The 13,599-nt window shown below is 33.8% G+C and overlaps 1 protein-coding gene across 5 annotated transcripts in view; it reads right to left on the reverse strand.

Annotated features, from left to right (window-relative positions):
• Nucleotides 1-13,599, reverse strand: part of MDGA2 (MAM domain containing glycosylphosphatidylinositol anchor 2) — an 847,276-nt gene that overhangs the window by 204,709 nt on the left and 628,968 nt on the right. For 4 of the 5 annotated variants that reach the window (XR_004666173.3, XR_004666172.3, XM_003831750.6 and 1 more), the window contains one exon: nucleotides 2,868-3,161. The exons of the other annotated variant lie outside the window; for it this stretch is intronic. Coding sequence is in view for 2 of the 4 variants with exons in the window: in XM_003831750.6 (XP_003831798.1) it covers nucleotides 2,868-3,161 (294 nt within the window). In the remaining 2 variants the exon portion in view is untranslated. The remainder of the gene's footprint in view (nucleotides 1-2,867; nucleotides 3,162-13,599) is intronic. 5 annotated transcript variants of the gene reach the window in all.

A 13,599-nucleotide genomic window follows, 5' to 3' on the forward strand; every position in this document is an offset into this window, starting at 1 on the left:
TATAGAGAGAGGTATACACATGTATGTCCACATATGAATGATATAACTTAGTTTTTAATAGTCCATATTAACATTTCTTACATGTAGCACAGGTATCCAAGTTAAGCAAAAAATAAATTATTTTCAAATTAAAAAAAAATCAGGATGAACATGGTGGCTCATACCTGTAGTCTCAACACTTTGGGAGGCCGAGGCAGGAAGATCGCTTGAAGTCAGGTGTTTGGGACAAGCCTGAGCAACATAGCATGACCCGGTCTCTACACAAAATTAAAAAATTAGCCAGGTATGGAGGTACACACTTGTAGTCCCAGCTACTCAGGAAGCTGAGGTGGAAGCATCGGTTGAGCCTGATTTTACTGAACAAAGCTGCAGTAAGCTATGATCATGCCACTGTAGTTCAGCCCGGGCAACAGAGTGAAACCCTGTCTCTTAAAAAAATCACTATAAAAGTTAGACTGTTTTTCAATTTAAAAACATTATCTGAATTCCTGTACTATTAGTTTTGCAAGAATAAGCCTTAGATAGGCATGTAGGCAAGATCTGCTGGCAGAGATTACATGCCTGGAAAATGAACCTTTGATGTACTCAGGAATATTCTGGAGTTGTTACCAGTTATTTGTACCTGAAAAATAGTGACATATAACCAAGTTCTTCAGAAGATTTGGAAATATATGGAAGGGAGGTCCTTGAAAGCCATGATAATGTGATCCTCACCTAGAGCTGGCAAGACTGCCTGCATCCAGTTGCCTTCCTGGGCAGGCCAGGGAAGTTTGCCTCTGAGAGGAAATGCAGTTGGATTATAACCCCTGCTCTGGGAAGTCACCTTGGGATGCAAACAAATTGTATCATTTTACCTACATTAAAATAACTAAACTTTGCCTGTGTCTATCGGTATTTTTTACTCAATTATGTTCATCCCTGTCACACTAGAGACAACTGTGCCACTGTTTATTGTCATTCCTATTATAGAGTTGAATTTTAAAATCTTATGCTGAATTTATTTTCTAGGGGACTAATTAAGAAGCAGGAGAAAGGAAAAAATAGGAAATTTAGTTAATCAATAGAATTCTGGAGTTAAGTATATTCTATGGAGAACAGAGATTCTGATTTCTTGAAACTCTAATTTGAAGTTCTCTAAAGCCATTTGGGTTCTGTAGGTGTTACTAGTATCAAAGCTTCTGCAGAAAGGAGTGAGCAGAGTGAAAACTGATTGCACTAATAGCTGCAGGAACACTGAAGCTTTGTGCATAACTCGAAGCAGCTCAGAATCCTGTGTTTACCAACAAGATTGAAGTGTTCCAAATTATATCAAATTCCTTTGTGGTCACTTAAGGGTATCTCATTTTTTTAGAAAATGGGAAGCAGTTTCTCTCTCTTTTCTTTTTTTCTGAAACCTGTTTTCACATGATCCTTATACCCATGAACAAACTGTCATGAGTATAGAGGCCAGTGAGAAAAAGGCAATATTAAACTGCTGAATGAAACCTGACATCTAAAACTTGCCTTATTTGGAGAAAAAACTCATAATCGATTAGAAATCAGCCAGGTTATTTGGCATTTGTTTGCAAATATCAGTTTGCATGTTTATAAGACAAATAGCATATCTGGAATCTGAGGTTCTATAGAAGAGGGGCAGGGAATGGTTAAGCAGCACCCAGAACCTTGTCTCTCACCCCACACTCACATATCTCATACATAAATACATTTGTCTCATACTTTAATTATTCTCTCAAATATGAAATAGTTCATTCATTCTGCCAACAACTTTAAGTCTAATATAAAAATAGACATTCTTGGACTAAATTCTATTTTCAATTTCCTGAGTTACAAAAGAGTCAGACAAAAATGACATCGTTTATTGAAGTGCATGGTTTCACCTAATTCATCTGTTTAATGAAAACTTTATATCGTATATTTAACAAATAGTATGTCAATTAAAATTTGCAGTAGCACTATCAGAGGTTGAGTAGACTGTGTTCAGTTTTCTTCTTTTTCAGCAGTGTCTTTACCATTGGGCAGCCCAGTTACCAGGGCATTCTATAAAAACCAAACAATAGTAACACTGGTACATTTTATTGACCCTTAAGTGTGTGGATTTAGGTATTTTTAATGATAAAAGCAAATGTAAAGTCCACAATATCTACATTTTTAATTAGAACTATAACCGTGATTTCAGTAAAAATATAAAAATAGTTTAAAATGTATCTTATTCAATTCTCAGAGTAAAACAATTACCCGCTAAGATTAAATCAGGCAAAAATTCAGCATCTAAGACTTTCCTGAATTATCCCTATATTACTAGATAATTATGTAATTCACTATTACAACTTCAGGTATGCAAATATAACATTTCAATGATTAGATCTCCATAATTTAAGCAAAGAGATGCTTGAAATAGGTAGATAATTTGGGGAAAGGACATGCAATTGCCTGAAGTAAAAACATGGACTGTGAAAACAAACATGTATTACAACCTGAATTAGCAATTACTTCCAGTCTCCACTTTGCTTATTGCACATGGACAGTTTCTCACCATTGGGTTTGTTGATTCTTTGGCATGAATCAACCAGATAACACCATCATAATTATCATATACACACACACACACACAGACACACACACACTAAAACAACTCTTTCTATTAGTGTGTATAAGCGCTCATGCAAAAAGCACATTTAGGGTAGATTATAGTTTAAATTGTGTATCATTAATGTAGAATGTAGAAATAGTTCATTCAGTCCAATGTAGAAATGTAGAAATAGTTCATTCAATCCAGTTACAAAAATCACCTCATATTAATAGTAGAATAATGGTAACACTTCTTCCCTTGTCCCTATATGGAAATGCATAAAAGGGAATTTACTTACACTGAACGATGAGCTGCACCAAGGCTTCCCTTGGTTTCACGTTAAATCCATTGTATTGGCTGGTCTGACATCTGTACATTCCTGACATTTCCCTAGATACATTCACAATCCTCAGTGTTCCATCATAACTCTCCATTTGCATTGATCCATCAGGCATTGCAACTTCTTTATCCGCTCTAGACCAAAGGATGATTGGTTTAGGTTTGCCAGTTACTTGACATTGCAGTTCTATTGTGTCTCCTTCTCTGGTGACCAATGGTGATTTTTCCTGTGGAACAGTCAGATTGGGTGGAACTTGAAATGGGAAAAAGAAAATTTTTCAAGGTTAGTATAAACTGGTAAAGCATATTCAGATACAGAAAATCATAAGGAAACAATTTCTGCTGGCTGAAGAAATGTGACAATTCGGATGATCAAAAACCTTGGGAATAAATGGAATATACTCTCACTGAAAATCATTCTTAATTGTTTTCACTGTATATTTTAAAATGAGAACTTCAAACATTAGCAAAATAAATAAGGCATTCAATTGAAAAATGGTCAATATAAGAATAATCTTCTCAATGACCTGTAATAATTAGCCATTAACTGGGGCTTTAACATTTGCATTTCATAGAAGAGTAGCATTCAGCTGTGTAGACTTAGTAGTCACAGTAAGTGCAAGTAGTCAGAAAGGGAAAAAGAGAAACCTCTGATCTAAAATCAAAAGTTTTGACTAGTTTAAAACTTGCCAAATTGCTAAGATTTAGGATTTGTTTTTTGCCTAGTGGGAGTGAAATCAAGCAATTTGACAATCCATTCTATTCTCCATTTTTGGACTTTTAATTTTTTGTGATATTTGAATTTATTATTATTTCACTTCATAATATTTTGATGTCATTGTAAATAGTTTGCCATAATATTGCCAATATTTCTACAAAATTAATTTTAATTAAATCTTCAAAATATATTTCAACGAATATAAGAATTATAATTTTGGTCTTGCGCGGTGGCTCACGCCTGTAATCCCAGCACTTTGGGATAATGAGGCAGGAGGATCACGAGGTCAGGAGATCGAGACCATCCTGGCTAACATGGTGAAACTCCGTCTCTACTAAAAATACAAAAAAATTAGCCCAGCGTGGTGGAGGGCGCCTGTAGTCCCAGCTGCTGGGGAGGCTGAGGCAGGCGAATGGCGTCAACCCGGGAGGTGGAGCTCGCAGTGAGTTGAGATTGCACCACTGCACTCCAGCCTGGGCGACAGAGCCAGACTCTGTCTCCAAAAAAAAAAAAAAAAAAATTATAATTTTTCTCAAGTAAAGTTAATTTCTGATTTACAGAGAATATTTATGAGAAGTTAGATTGATTTTACTGTAACTTACTTTATTGTGCTGAAATATATTTATGTTAGAATTTAGTGAAAACCATTAAGTGATATGAGGGAAGTACTATACAACGATCTTTCTTACAAACATCACTAGTTCCACTGGAAGATTCTTATTTCCTACACAATTGTATATGAATTCAAATGCATTTGTGCAGTAGAACATCTATCAAAAAAGCGCAAGCTAAATAGAATGCTATAAATACGAATAACCAGAAACATGAATAATTCTATCTTTCCGATAAATGTTATATGTTCCCTTTGGAAGTAGTACTGCACATGAATGAAAAGTGAAAGGTTTTACTCTTCCTTCTAGTTTGATTATGCCCCAGTGCCCAGGTACAAAACCAAACATAATTATGTTTAAAATTATTTTTCAACTAATTTTGAAATGTTGTTTTCCTCATTATAGAGACAAATAAATTCAAGTTCAAAGTGATATGACAATTATCTTCCTATTGAATATCTTCAACTCACTTTTTCATTTAATTCCTTCACTTACTTATTGTTTAAAACACTAATTACATAATGCATAACGTCTTAGAATTTAAACAATATGAAATATTCACCACCACCATTTTGAAGTAGATATATACATCCTAGAAATTGACATTAACAAAATATATGTTTAAAACGGCTTCATTTTATAAACCCAAATGGGTAATTTGTTCTGGTATACATAAACAATTAAATAATTTTGGCAAAGTATTTGTTCTTTTTGAAGTGAATGATGTAATTAAAATCTAAGCAGCATGCTCAGACAATGGGATTGGAATGGAACTGTGACACTTATTCACCCTCCATGGGAAAGGGTGCAGAATAACCTCAGCATTTAACATTTATTATCCCCCTACTATGTGACAGGCACAATTAAGGATTTTATGTTTTCATTTAAACCCCCTTGATAATCTTAAGGACCAAATATTTAATATTAAAATAAACAATTAAGAACATTGAGAATAAGAGATAATAAATACTTCAGTTTGAACAGAATACAAACAAAAACTAACTTATAGCAGGTAGCTAATGTAAAGATATGAATACTGAAGCAGGTTCAATAAACAATGGTATCTGGAATTAATAACTTTTGAGTGTTAGCAATAGACTCCTCTCTTCCTGCTCATGACAAATTGGACAAAATCCCTGCCTGTCACTTGGTCACTGTTTCAAATATGAAAGAGTCGAGATGAATGTGAGGGAGTATACAATAAGTATTTTGCAAATTATCTTTTCTTTCTTTTATCCTCTTATTTATTTCTTTAGTCATTTATTATTGCTATCACAGTGGATAAGGCCAACATCTATATTTCTTAAATAAATACCTCAATCAATTATCTATATCTGAATATGTTTCACATGTCAAAACTGCTTATAAGATATACCAACCTCAAAATAAATATCCAAATTTAGATAAATCTGTGTAAAACAAATAAAAAATGTATAACTTTAAAGACTAATGGAGGGTTATTACTTGAAATATATAATCCATATCTGTTCCAAAAACAAGCTACCTGACCTTGGCCAACCAAAACACCGTCTGTATTAATTTTACCTTTTGTTGATGTTGTTGTTTTGAGATGGAGTCTCGCTCTGTTGCCCAGGCTGGGGTGTAGTGGTGCAATCTCTGCTCAGTGCAACCTCTGCCTCCCGGGTTCAAGTGATTGTTCTGCCTCAGCCTCCTGAGTAGCTGGGATTACAGGTGTGCACCACCACACCCAGCTAATTTTTTCATATTTTTAGTAGAGTCAGGGTTTCACCATGTTGACCAGGCTGGTCTCAAACTCCTGATCTTAGGTGATCTGCCCTCCTTGGCCTCCCAAAGTGCTGAGATTACAAGCGTGAGCCACCGTGCTCAGCCTTACCATTTTTGAAACTAAGAATTTGTACTTTATTAGCCTCAACGTTATTGATGTTCTGATTACAAGAATGAATAGTAAAAAGTTAAAAAGAGAAGTGGTGTCAAAAGATAGTATTTATTTCCTAACTTAATAAAATGGATATTTAAACAACTTATTACATTAGACCATTCAAATCACAATAGATTATTGACTATCTATAATTTTTAAAAATGTTATCATGCTAAATATTTCAAATATCCCTTTTAAAATTTATGTTTTTCATGTATTTAAACTTTCCTCCCTGCTGAATTAAAGTTACAGAAATATAAACCTCAATTTTAATCTCAATAACATAAAAATTGATTTTTAGATAAATTAGCCCAGGTTTTACAAAATAGCAAAATCTAGCTAAAAGATTATTTCATATCTGTCTCTTCCTAGGGTAGATGCGGTGGCTCATGCCTATAATTCCAGTACTTTGGGCGGCCGAGGAGGGCAGATCACAAAGTCAGGAGATCAAGACCATCCTGGCCAACACGGCAAACCCCATCTCTACTAAAAATACAAAAAAAAAAAAAAAAATTAGTCGGGCGTGGCAGTGGGCTCCTGGAGTCCTAGCTACTCTGGAGGCTCAGGGGCTCAGGCAGGAGAATTGTTTGAACTCAGGAGGTGGAGGCTGCAGTGAGCCAAGATCATACCACTGCACTCCAGCCTGGGCAACAGAGTGAGACTCCATCTCAAAAAAAAAAAAAAAAATACATTTTAAATCTAGAAGTCAGGGTTAACCTTTCCCTACAACTCTCCTGGCCAAAAAGACTGTATAATTTCTCAAAGCTGTTACATGTTTTTCTATCTTTCTGTCCCCACTAAATTTTCTATCTCTAAGAATTACTCAACTATCTTAATTGTTCTTATAATTTTTTCTGTTGAGAGATCTCATTTGTTCTCATAGACTTCTGTTTTACGTGTTGATAATAACAAATTATAACTTTATTCCAATGGCTCATAATTGCAGCCTATCTTTATATTCCAAAAGTCTTTCAAGCCTAAGCACCATTTTATTTCTTGACTTGGTTAATAGTTAATTTCAACAGATTCCATCTATTAAATGAAAACCATACAGTATTGTTTCACCATTTCCTCTTGTCCACCACTTCAAAACAGCCATCAAATCTTGTTATTTCTTTATTTAAAACTATGTCTCATATCTGCCTGTTTCTTTTCATGGCCATAGGCAGTTTTCTCAGTAGAAGTCATCATTTTATCTTCTTGTGACAGCATCCTAAGTGGTCTCTCTGTCACTAGCCTCATTCTTCCAGGCTTCCTGCTGCCCTAAGCTTTATTATCATAAACAGTTTTGTTCATGTCAGTATGAAGACTACAAACATCAATGAGAGTGCTTGTCACAACACTGGTTTAATTTAAAAAACAACAACCTGAAAACAGCTTAATGGAGTTGTTAAATAAATCATAAAACAGTTGAACAACAGAATATGACACAGTCTTTTTAAATGATGATGTAATAGACCTATATTTATTGATAAGACATTTATATTAAGTGGGAAAAGCATGTTAGCAAGTAGTATAAATAGCTATAACGACTATTATTCAGTGTGTAAAACATGTTACCGTTCAGTATAAACAGTTGTATCTAATTTTTATATATTAAATAACTACATATTAGCTCTCTTGGCTCTCTCTCTCACACACACACAAGTAACTATGCAAGATAAGGAATATGTTAACTTGCTTCACTATAGCAACCATTTTACGATCCATATGTATCCCATAATATCATGTTGTAATCCTCAAATATATACAATAAAATTTATTTAAAAAAAATTTTCAATGAATGTTAACAGGGAGCTTCTTGAAGGGTAGGCTATACATGCTCTGTCTTTATATTGTTACCATCTAGCACACCATCTCTCACATAGAGAAACACAGTACAAAATTTTACACCTAATATATACATTAAATAGCAAGGTAATTGGGCACTAATTCAGGGAAGAGGAGACTTACATGGGGAAAAGTCTAGAGGAAAAGAAATCCTAGAAAGAACTATACCAGAACCCTAAGAGCGGTTCTCTCTAGAGTGTGGGATGACTGATAAATTTTATTTTATTTCCCTCTTTTTTTTTTACTGTTTAAACAATATATATAGTGCATAATAACATATTACAGGGCCCAAGAAGCCCAGAAATTTTTAAAATGTTAATTCAATCTATTTCCCAAAACTCATTCAATGAAAACGTCACATTTTATAACACAAATGTATCACTCTGGAAATGATGTTCTGAAAACATAGACTGAGAAATGCTCTTCTAAAATCACTAACTCCTGTTAACACTCCTTTACTGAAGTTTCACCAACTAGTTAACCTCTGAGCCCTTGAATGAGCAGTTCTTTTCCATGGTCAGAGTGTCTGGCTCTTGCTGTCTTCTAGCACCCTCTGTCTGCCCCATGTGTTGAAACTCAGTTCAAATGTTATTCCCTTTGTAAATCCAGGCTGACCTGGTTACTTATTCTTCCTGACTACACACTACGTTGTATGTTTTACCCATTTAACCTGTCCTTGTGACTTTGTCCTGTATTTTCTTCTATGTTTATATCCCTGACCAGGCAGCTCCTTAAGGGCACAGAGCCTTAATCTGTCTCTAAAGTCTAGTGTCTTGCTTTCCTGCTTGGCACAGATAAGAAAGTTGTGAAATAATTGAGAAAAAAAGAAAGGCAGAGCAGAAGAAGATGGCAGGAACATAGGAAAATAAAAAGCTATCAAAATAATAGATAATGAGATAAACATAATCGATATGAATCATGTATATTTTGGAACAAATGTGATAAATAATAATGAAATATAGTAATTCTACAATTAGTAGCTCCTACAAGTAGCATAATCTTATGCAAAATATATTGTTAGAATATACTTCTGATGCAGATCTTGAGATGTGTGGGTGTGTGAAAAAGTTAAGGAAGTCAAGAAAAGACTCTTCCAGTTCTTTTTTCTTTCATTTAAATATTTGAATAGATAAGTTATGAATTATTTTTTAAAAAGACACAGAGGAAAGAGGCAATTTGAAGACATGAAATTTAATTTTATCATTTGGTTTTTAGGTCTTAAATCAAGTTATTTAAAAAAATTGTCTCATAATGAAAACGTATCAAATTTAGCATAAATATTTGAAATGTCTATACCGTGTAAGATCCACATTTATGCAATGTACTTGCTAGAAGTCACTCCTAATAAAAACGCAGACACATTCTCTAACATATAGTGTATATGTTAGAGTATATATGTGTATATACTCTATACACAGCCCTTGATATTTTTTTGCCTGAAATGCTACTGCAGGAGATGTTATAATCAGAGAAACTGGAAAAACATGATATGACACCAAAGTTTCTCATTCCAAACGTAAATAAATAGACAAATGATTTGAACACATTGCTTTTCTGTCAACTTTTCCACCGATCACAGACTGTAAAATGAAGCAAATATAGAAAAAGAAAATATTTTCATTTCTTCATTGGGAAGGCAGCTGAGAAAATTTTATCTTTATTCTTTACTTAGAAAATGGCTTAAAAGAATGCAGAAGTTTAGTTCATTTGAACTATGTGGAAAAATATCATGCTGTCTGAAACAAAGACATCTGAATGTGCTTTTAATGAAATTATTGGTTTAAAAATATGACTGTAGTGCACTTTAATAGTAGATATTGAAACAAAAGCTATATTTCTTTCAATATAAGAATCATAAGAAGCTCAGTAATAAATAATAGAATTTTCTTCCAAAAGACAATCAGACTCATATTTCCAAGAATCTTAAAATAAGCATGGCACTAATTCAATTATACCTGAATTTTGGAGGGAAGTACTTTATAAAATATATGTATGTTCTCGAGTAGAATGTATAGTCTATATTTAACATATAAATAAATAAAACTTCAGAGATACTATGTTTATGAAAGTTACCCTTAGAGAACAGAATTCAATAATTCTCATCCTGACCAAATATAAACAAATGTAAAAAAGTAGGACTAAAGTAAGTAGTAAATTTGTAGATGCAAATAATCCAAATGAACCAAATCTATGTTTTTTTTTTGTGTGTGTGTGTGTGTATGCACACGCGTGCAGGTGCGTGTCTTCAAAACAAGAGATGGGTTAAAAAAATTGCTGTAGATTTGATGAGTTTCATCTTTGGTGATCTGATTGAGACTCCAAGGTAAGCAACATCTTCATTTCAGAGCACAGTTTTAAAGGAAAGATATTCTATCACACTTGAGTGCTGTTTCAGTGTTTGTGTCAGCAGTCCTCCATCTCTTCTTTGCTAGCACATTTACAGATTGGCTTCATAAGCATGAGACATGCACATGGATATACTCAGATTTTGAAGTTTTGAGAAGTCACAAAGTAGTTTTACATAGAAGCAAAGAACTAAATAATTTGCGTTTGCAACAACTGTCAATGGCACATCAGTAATGATAGCTCACAACAGGATAAGTAAGATAAGCCTCTGGTTAAGTGAAATTGTCAGTATGCTTGTTGTGACTCCACTCATTTCTCTTTCATTCAAGAAAGTACATTCAGTGTAAGTGAGAATAATGTCATGACTGTAATCTGTATTTTAAAACCTCCATACATTAATATTTGAAATATTATAATTATCATATACCTCACAGCTGATGTGAACACACCACTAAGATTTAGAAGAACTGCCTTAAAATACAAAATTTATAAGAACACCAATTGTCAGTGGCCACTGGAAAATATTCATATAATGATACAAGGCAAATTTGAGAATTTCATTCTATTTAAAAATAATTCCATTCCAAGTCTGAATAAGACCTTTTAAACTAATATGCTTGACCCATTTCCAGTATGATTATAACTGCGTGTCAATTTTTAAAATACAGTAATGTGTGCTTGCGAGATGTTCAGGATGACAAAAAAAAAATCCAACATGCTAGACATTCCTCATTTATTAATGGACCTGCTGATATTTGCTTCCTTTTAGAGATCATGATAGGCAACACACGGTTTGATGGAAGGGGGCTAAACTACAGCTCATTTCTTATTAAAGGAATAAAGGTTGCTATTGGATACTTACTAGAAACAATTCTTAGTATATAAAAATATGAAGTTAACATGTTGAGTTATATAAATATGCAGCACCTAAATTTTTGTGTGTGTGGTGGTGGTTTGAAAATATGCAGAACTTCCCTGAGCCATAGGTTGATATAATAATATTATATTGTTACATGTCCTTCTGGGTTGTCTTTCCTCTTTTAAATGAATTACTAAGATCTGATTGACTAATGTCCCTTCTTCATCTAAAAAATATTATTTACCATTTCTCAATTAATCTTTCTTAAAAATCATGTCACTATATTATTTCAATATCTACAGTAGTTTCCCATTTACCAGAACAGAAGGTCTAAATCCCACTGCTTGTTTTCCATCTTATTTGCCAAACCTTAATAAGCCACAGTGCTTCTGTGGAAAGCTCTCTATTCAATTGAGGCTGGTCTTTTCAACTGCTTGACACACTTGACTTATTCCCGTTGCCTCACCTTCCTTCCTTTCTTCTCTTCAGGAATGAGTTTGACCTCCCAACCAATGATTGTTACATTCTTTAAGGTCCAATTTAAGTTTCTGGTTCTATTTAGTCTTTTCTGATTTCTGCATCTTTTATTCATCTTCCATGTCTGTGAATTAGAGCATGCCCAATTTATTCTGTATATGTCATGCCGAAACGTGCACTTACACATGTAGCTAAAATGTCCTGATGTAAGCATCAGGGTTTTTCTATGTCTTCAGTAGCTCCCACATCATGTAACATTTTAAAGGTTTTTTTTTTCAAGGTGCTTAATAAGTTCCTGATTGACTGATAGAGCACAAATCAAGGTTACTAAGCAACCAAAGAAAACCATTGATTAATAATCAGCTCTTGATTATCCAAGGCTTAATTATAAAGCATATAAATTTCAAGTTCATTTTTCATATATGAACTCTTTTATTTTTTAATTTTAAACATCCACCAAAAAACAATAGACTTTTATAATGTTAGTACATCTACTAGACTTTGATTTGGATACAGTAATGATGCAAGGAGGTAGAAATAATACACTAAAATATTGGAAGCACTTGGTAATACTGAGTAATTTGTCCACTCCATGACTTTCCTCAATCAGCAGTAAAGGAAAGGCTAGTTGGCCCTATGATAGAATGTCCATGTGGATCTATATTCTAAGACTTGTATTACTTGCAGTCCTGTGTGTAAATGTTTCATATATGAAACAAGCAGTTATTTATAAATATGTCTTCACACCAGATAGTATGCCTACCGTTTTTGTCCAGAATATGAATAAGCATAATACATCTCTTGTCACACTCTGTAAATAAAAACTGCCTTTTTTCACACTGACACACACTTTTAAGTACCTCACACATAGTAAATCAGAAAATGCTAACTAAACAGGATTGACAATGTTTACAAATCTAGCAACTGAACAGGAAGAAAGCCCACATTAAAAACAAACATGAGGTTAAAATATCACAGCATGTGCATTTGGAAGTTCTAAGGGGAAATGTCCATGCACACACACACATACATAATGACTATTTTTGAAAGAAATGGGGAAATCTTATTAGAACGGCATTGTTCATTACTTGAAACATATGGGGAGAAATAGGTTTCTTGAGGGTAGCAACTCTAAAAGGTTTGGTATTGGAGATGGGGAGCATGCAGTGCCATTCAATCAGGAAAACAGGTTTGGCAGGCAACAGTTGTGGCTGTTCCAACTTCCCTCACCCAGCAGGTGTTGCTATGGCATAAGAATAGTCTCTGAGGGATTCAATAGAACACAAAGTGTAAGATGAAAGAACAAAATAGAAAATCATTCTCTGCATGGCATCCATATTTTCCCTGCTACTCAAGCTACAAGACCAGTTGCAAATAAACACAGGTTCTATTCTTGCTGCCTCATGAACAGATAAGTGAATGGGACTTCAGCTAAGGTTGCTAAGGTACGATTTGGCTAAGATTTCAAGTATCTTGAATTGTTATGATTTTCATATAATTTGGTTTTCTAGCTTGAGCATATAATAAAATATTTTTTAGAATAATTAAAATAAATCTCTTAAGAGAATGTCCTAAACTCTTTGGAAAAAAAAATAAAAGCAAATAGTTCTTTCTTTTTTTAACCTCCATGACTTGTATGTTTCTCATATACTAAAATACATAAATAAATAATAAACACTAATTAAGTATATAAAGTCTCACATGTGGAAAACTTTTTTTTTCTGAAACAACTAAGTAAACAGGAGCAAGATATTTCAGCTTGTTAAAGAATTATGTCAAAATTGTAGTAAGCAACAAATATGTATTAGATTGAGAATGTTGGAGGGAATAGGGACTCTATAAAAGAAACACTGGATTTTTTTGCTATAACAAGAAAGGGGGGGCAGGCGCAGTGGTTCACGCCTGTAATCCCAGCACTTTGGAAGGCCAAGGTGGGTGGATCACCTGAGG

This window comes from Pan paniscus, chromosome 15, assembly GCF_029289425.2.
Source record: "Pan paniscus chromosome 15, NHGRI_mPanPan1-v2.0_pri, whole genome shotgun sequence".
NCBI lineage: Eukaryota > Metazoa > Chordata > Mammalia > Primates > Hominidae > Pan > Pan paniscus.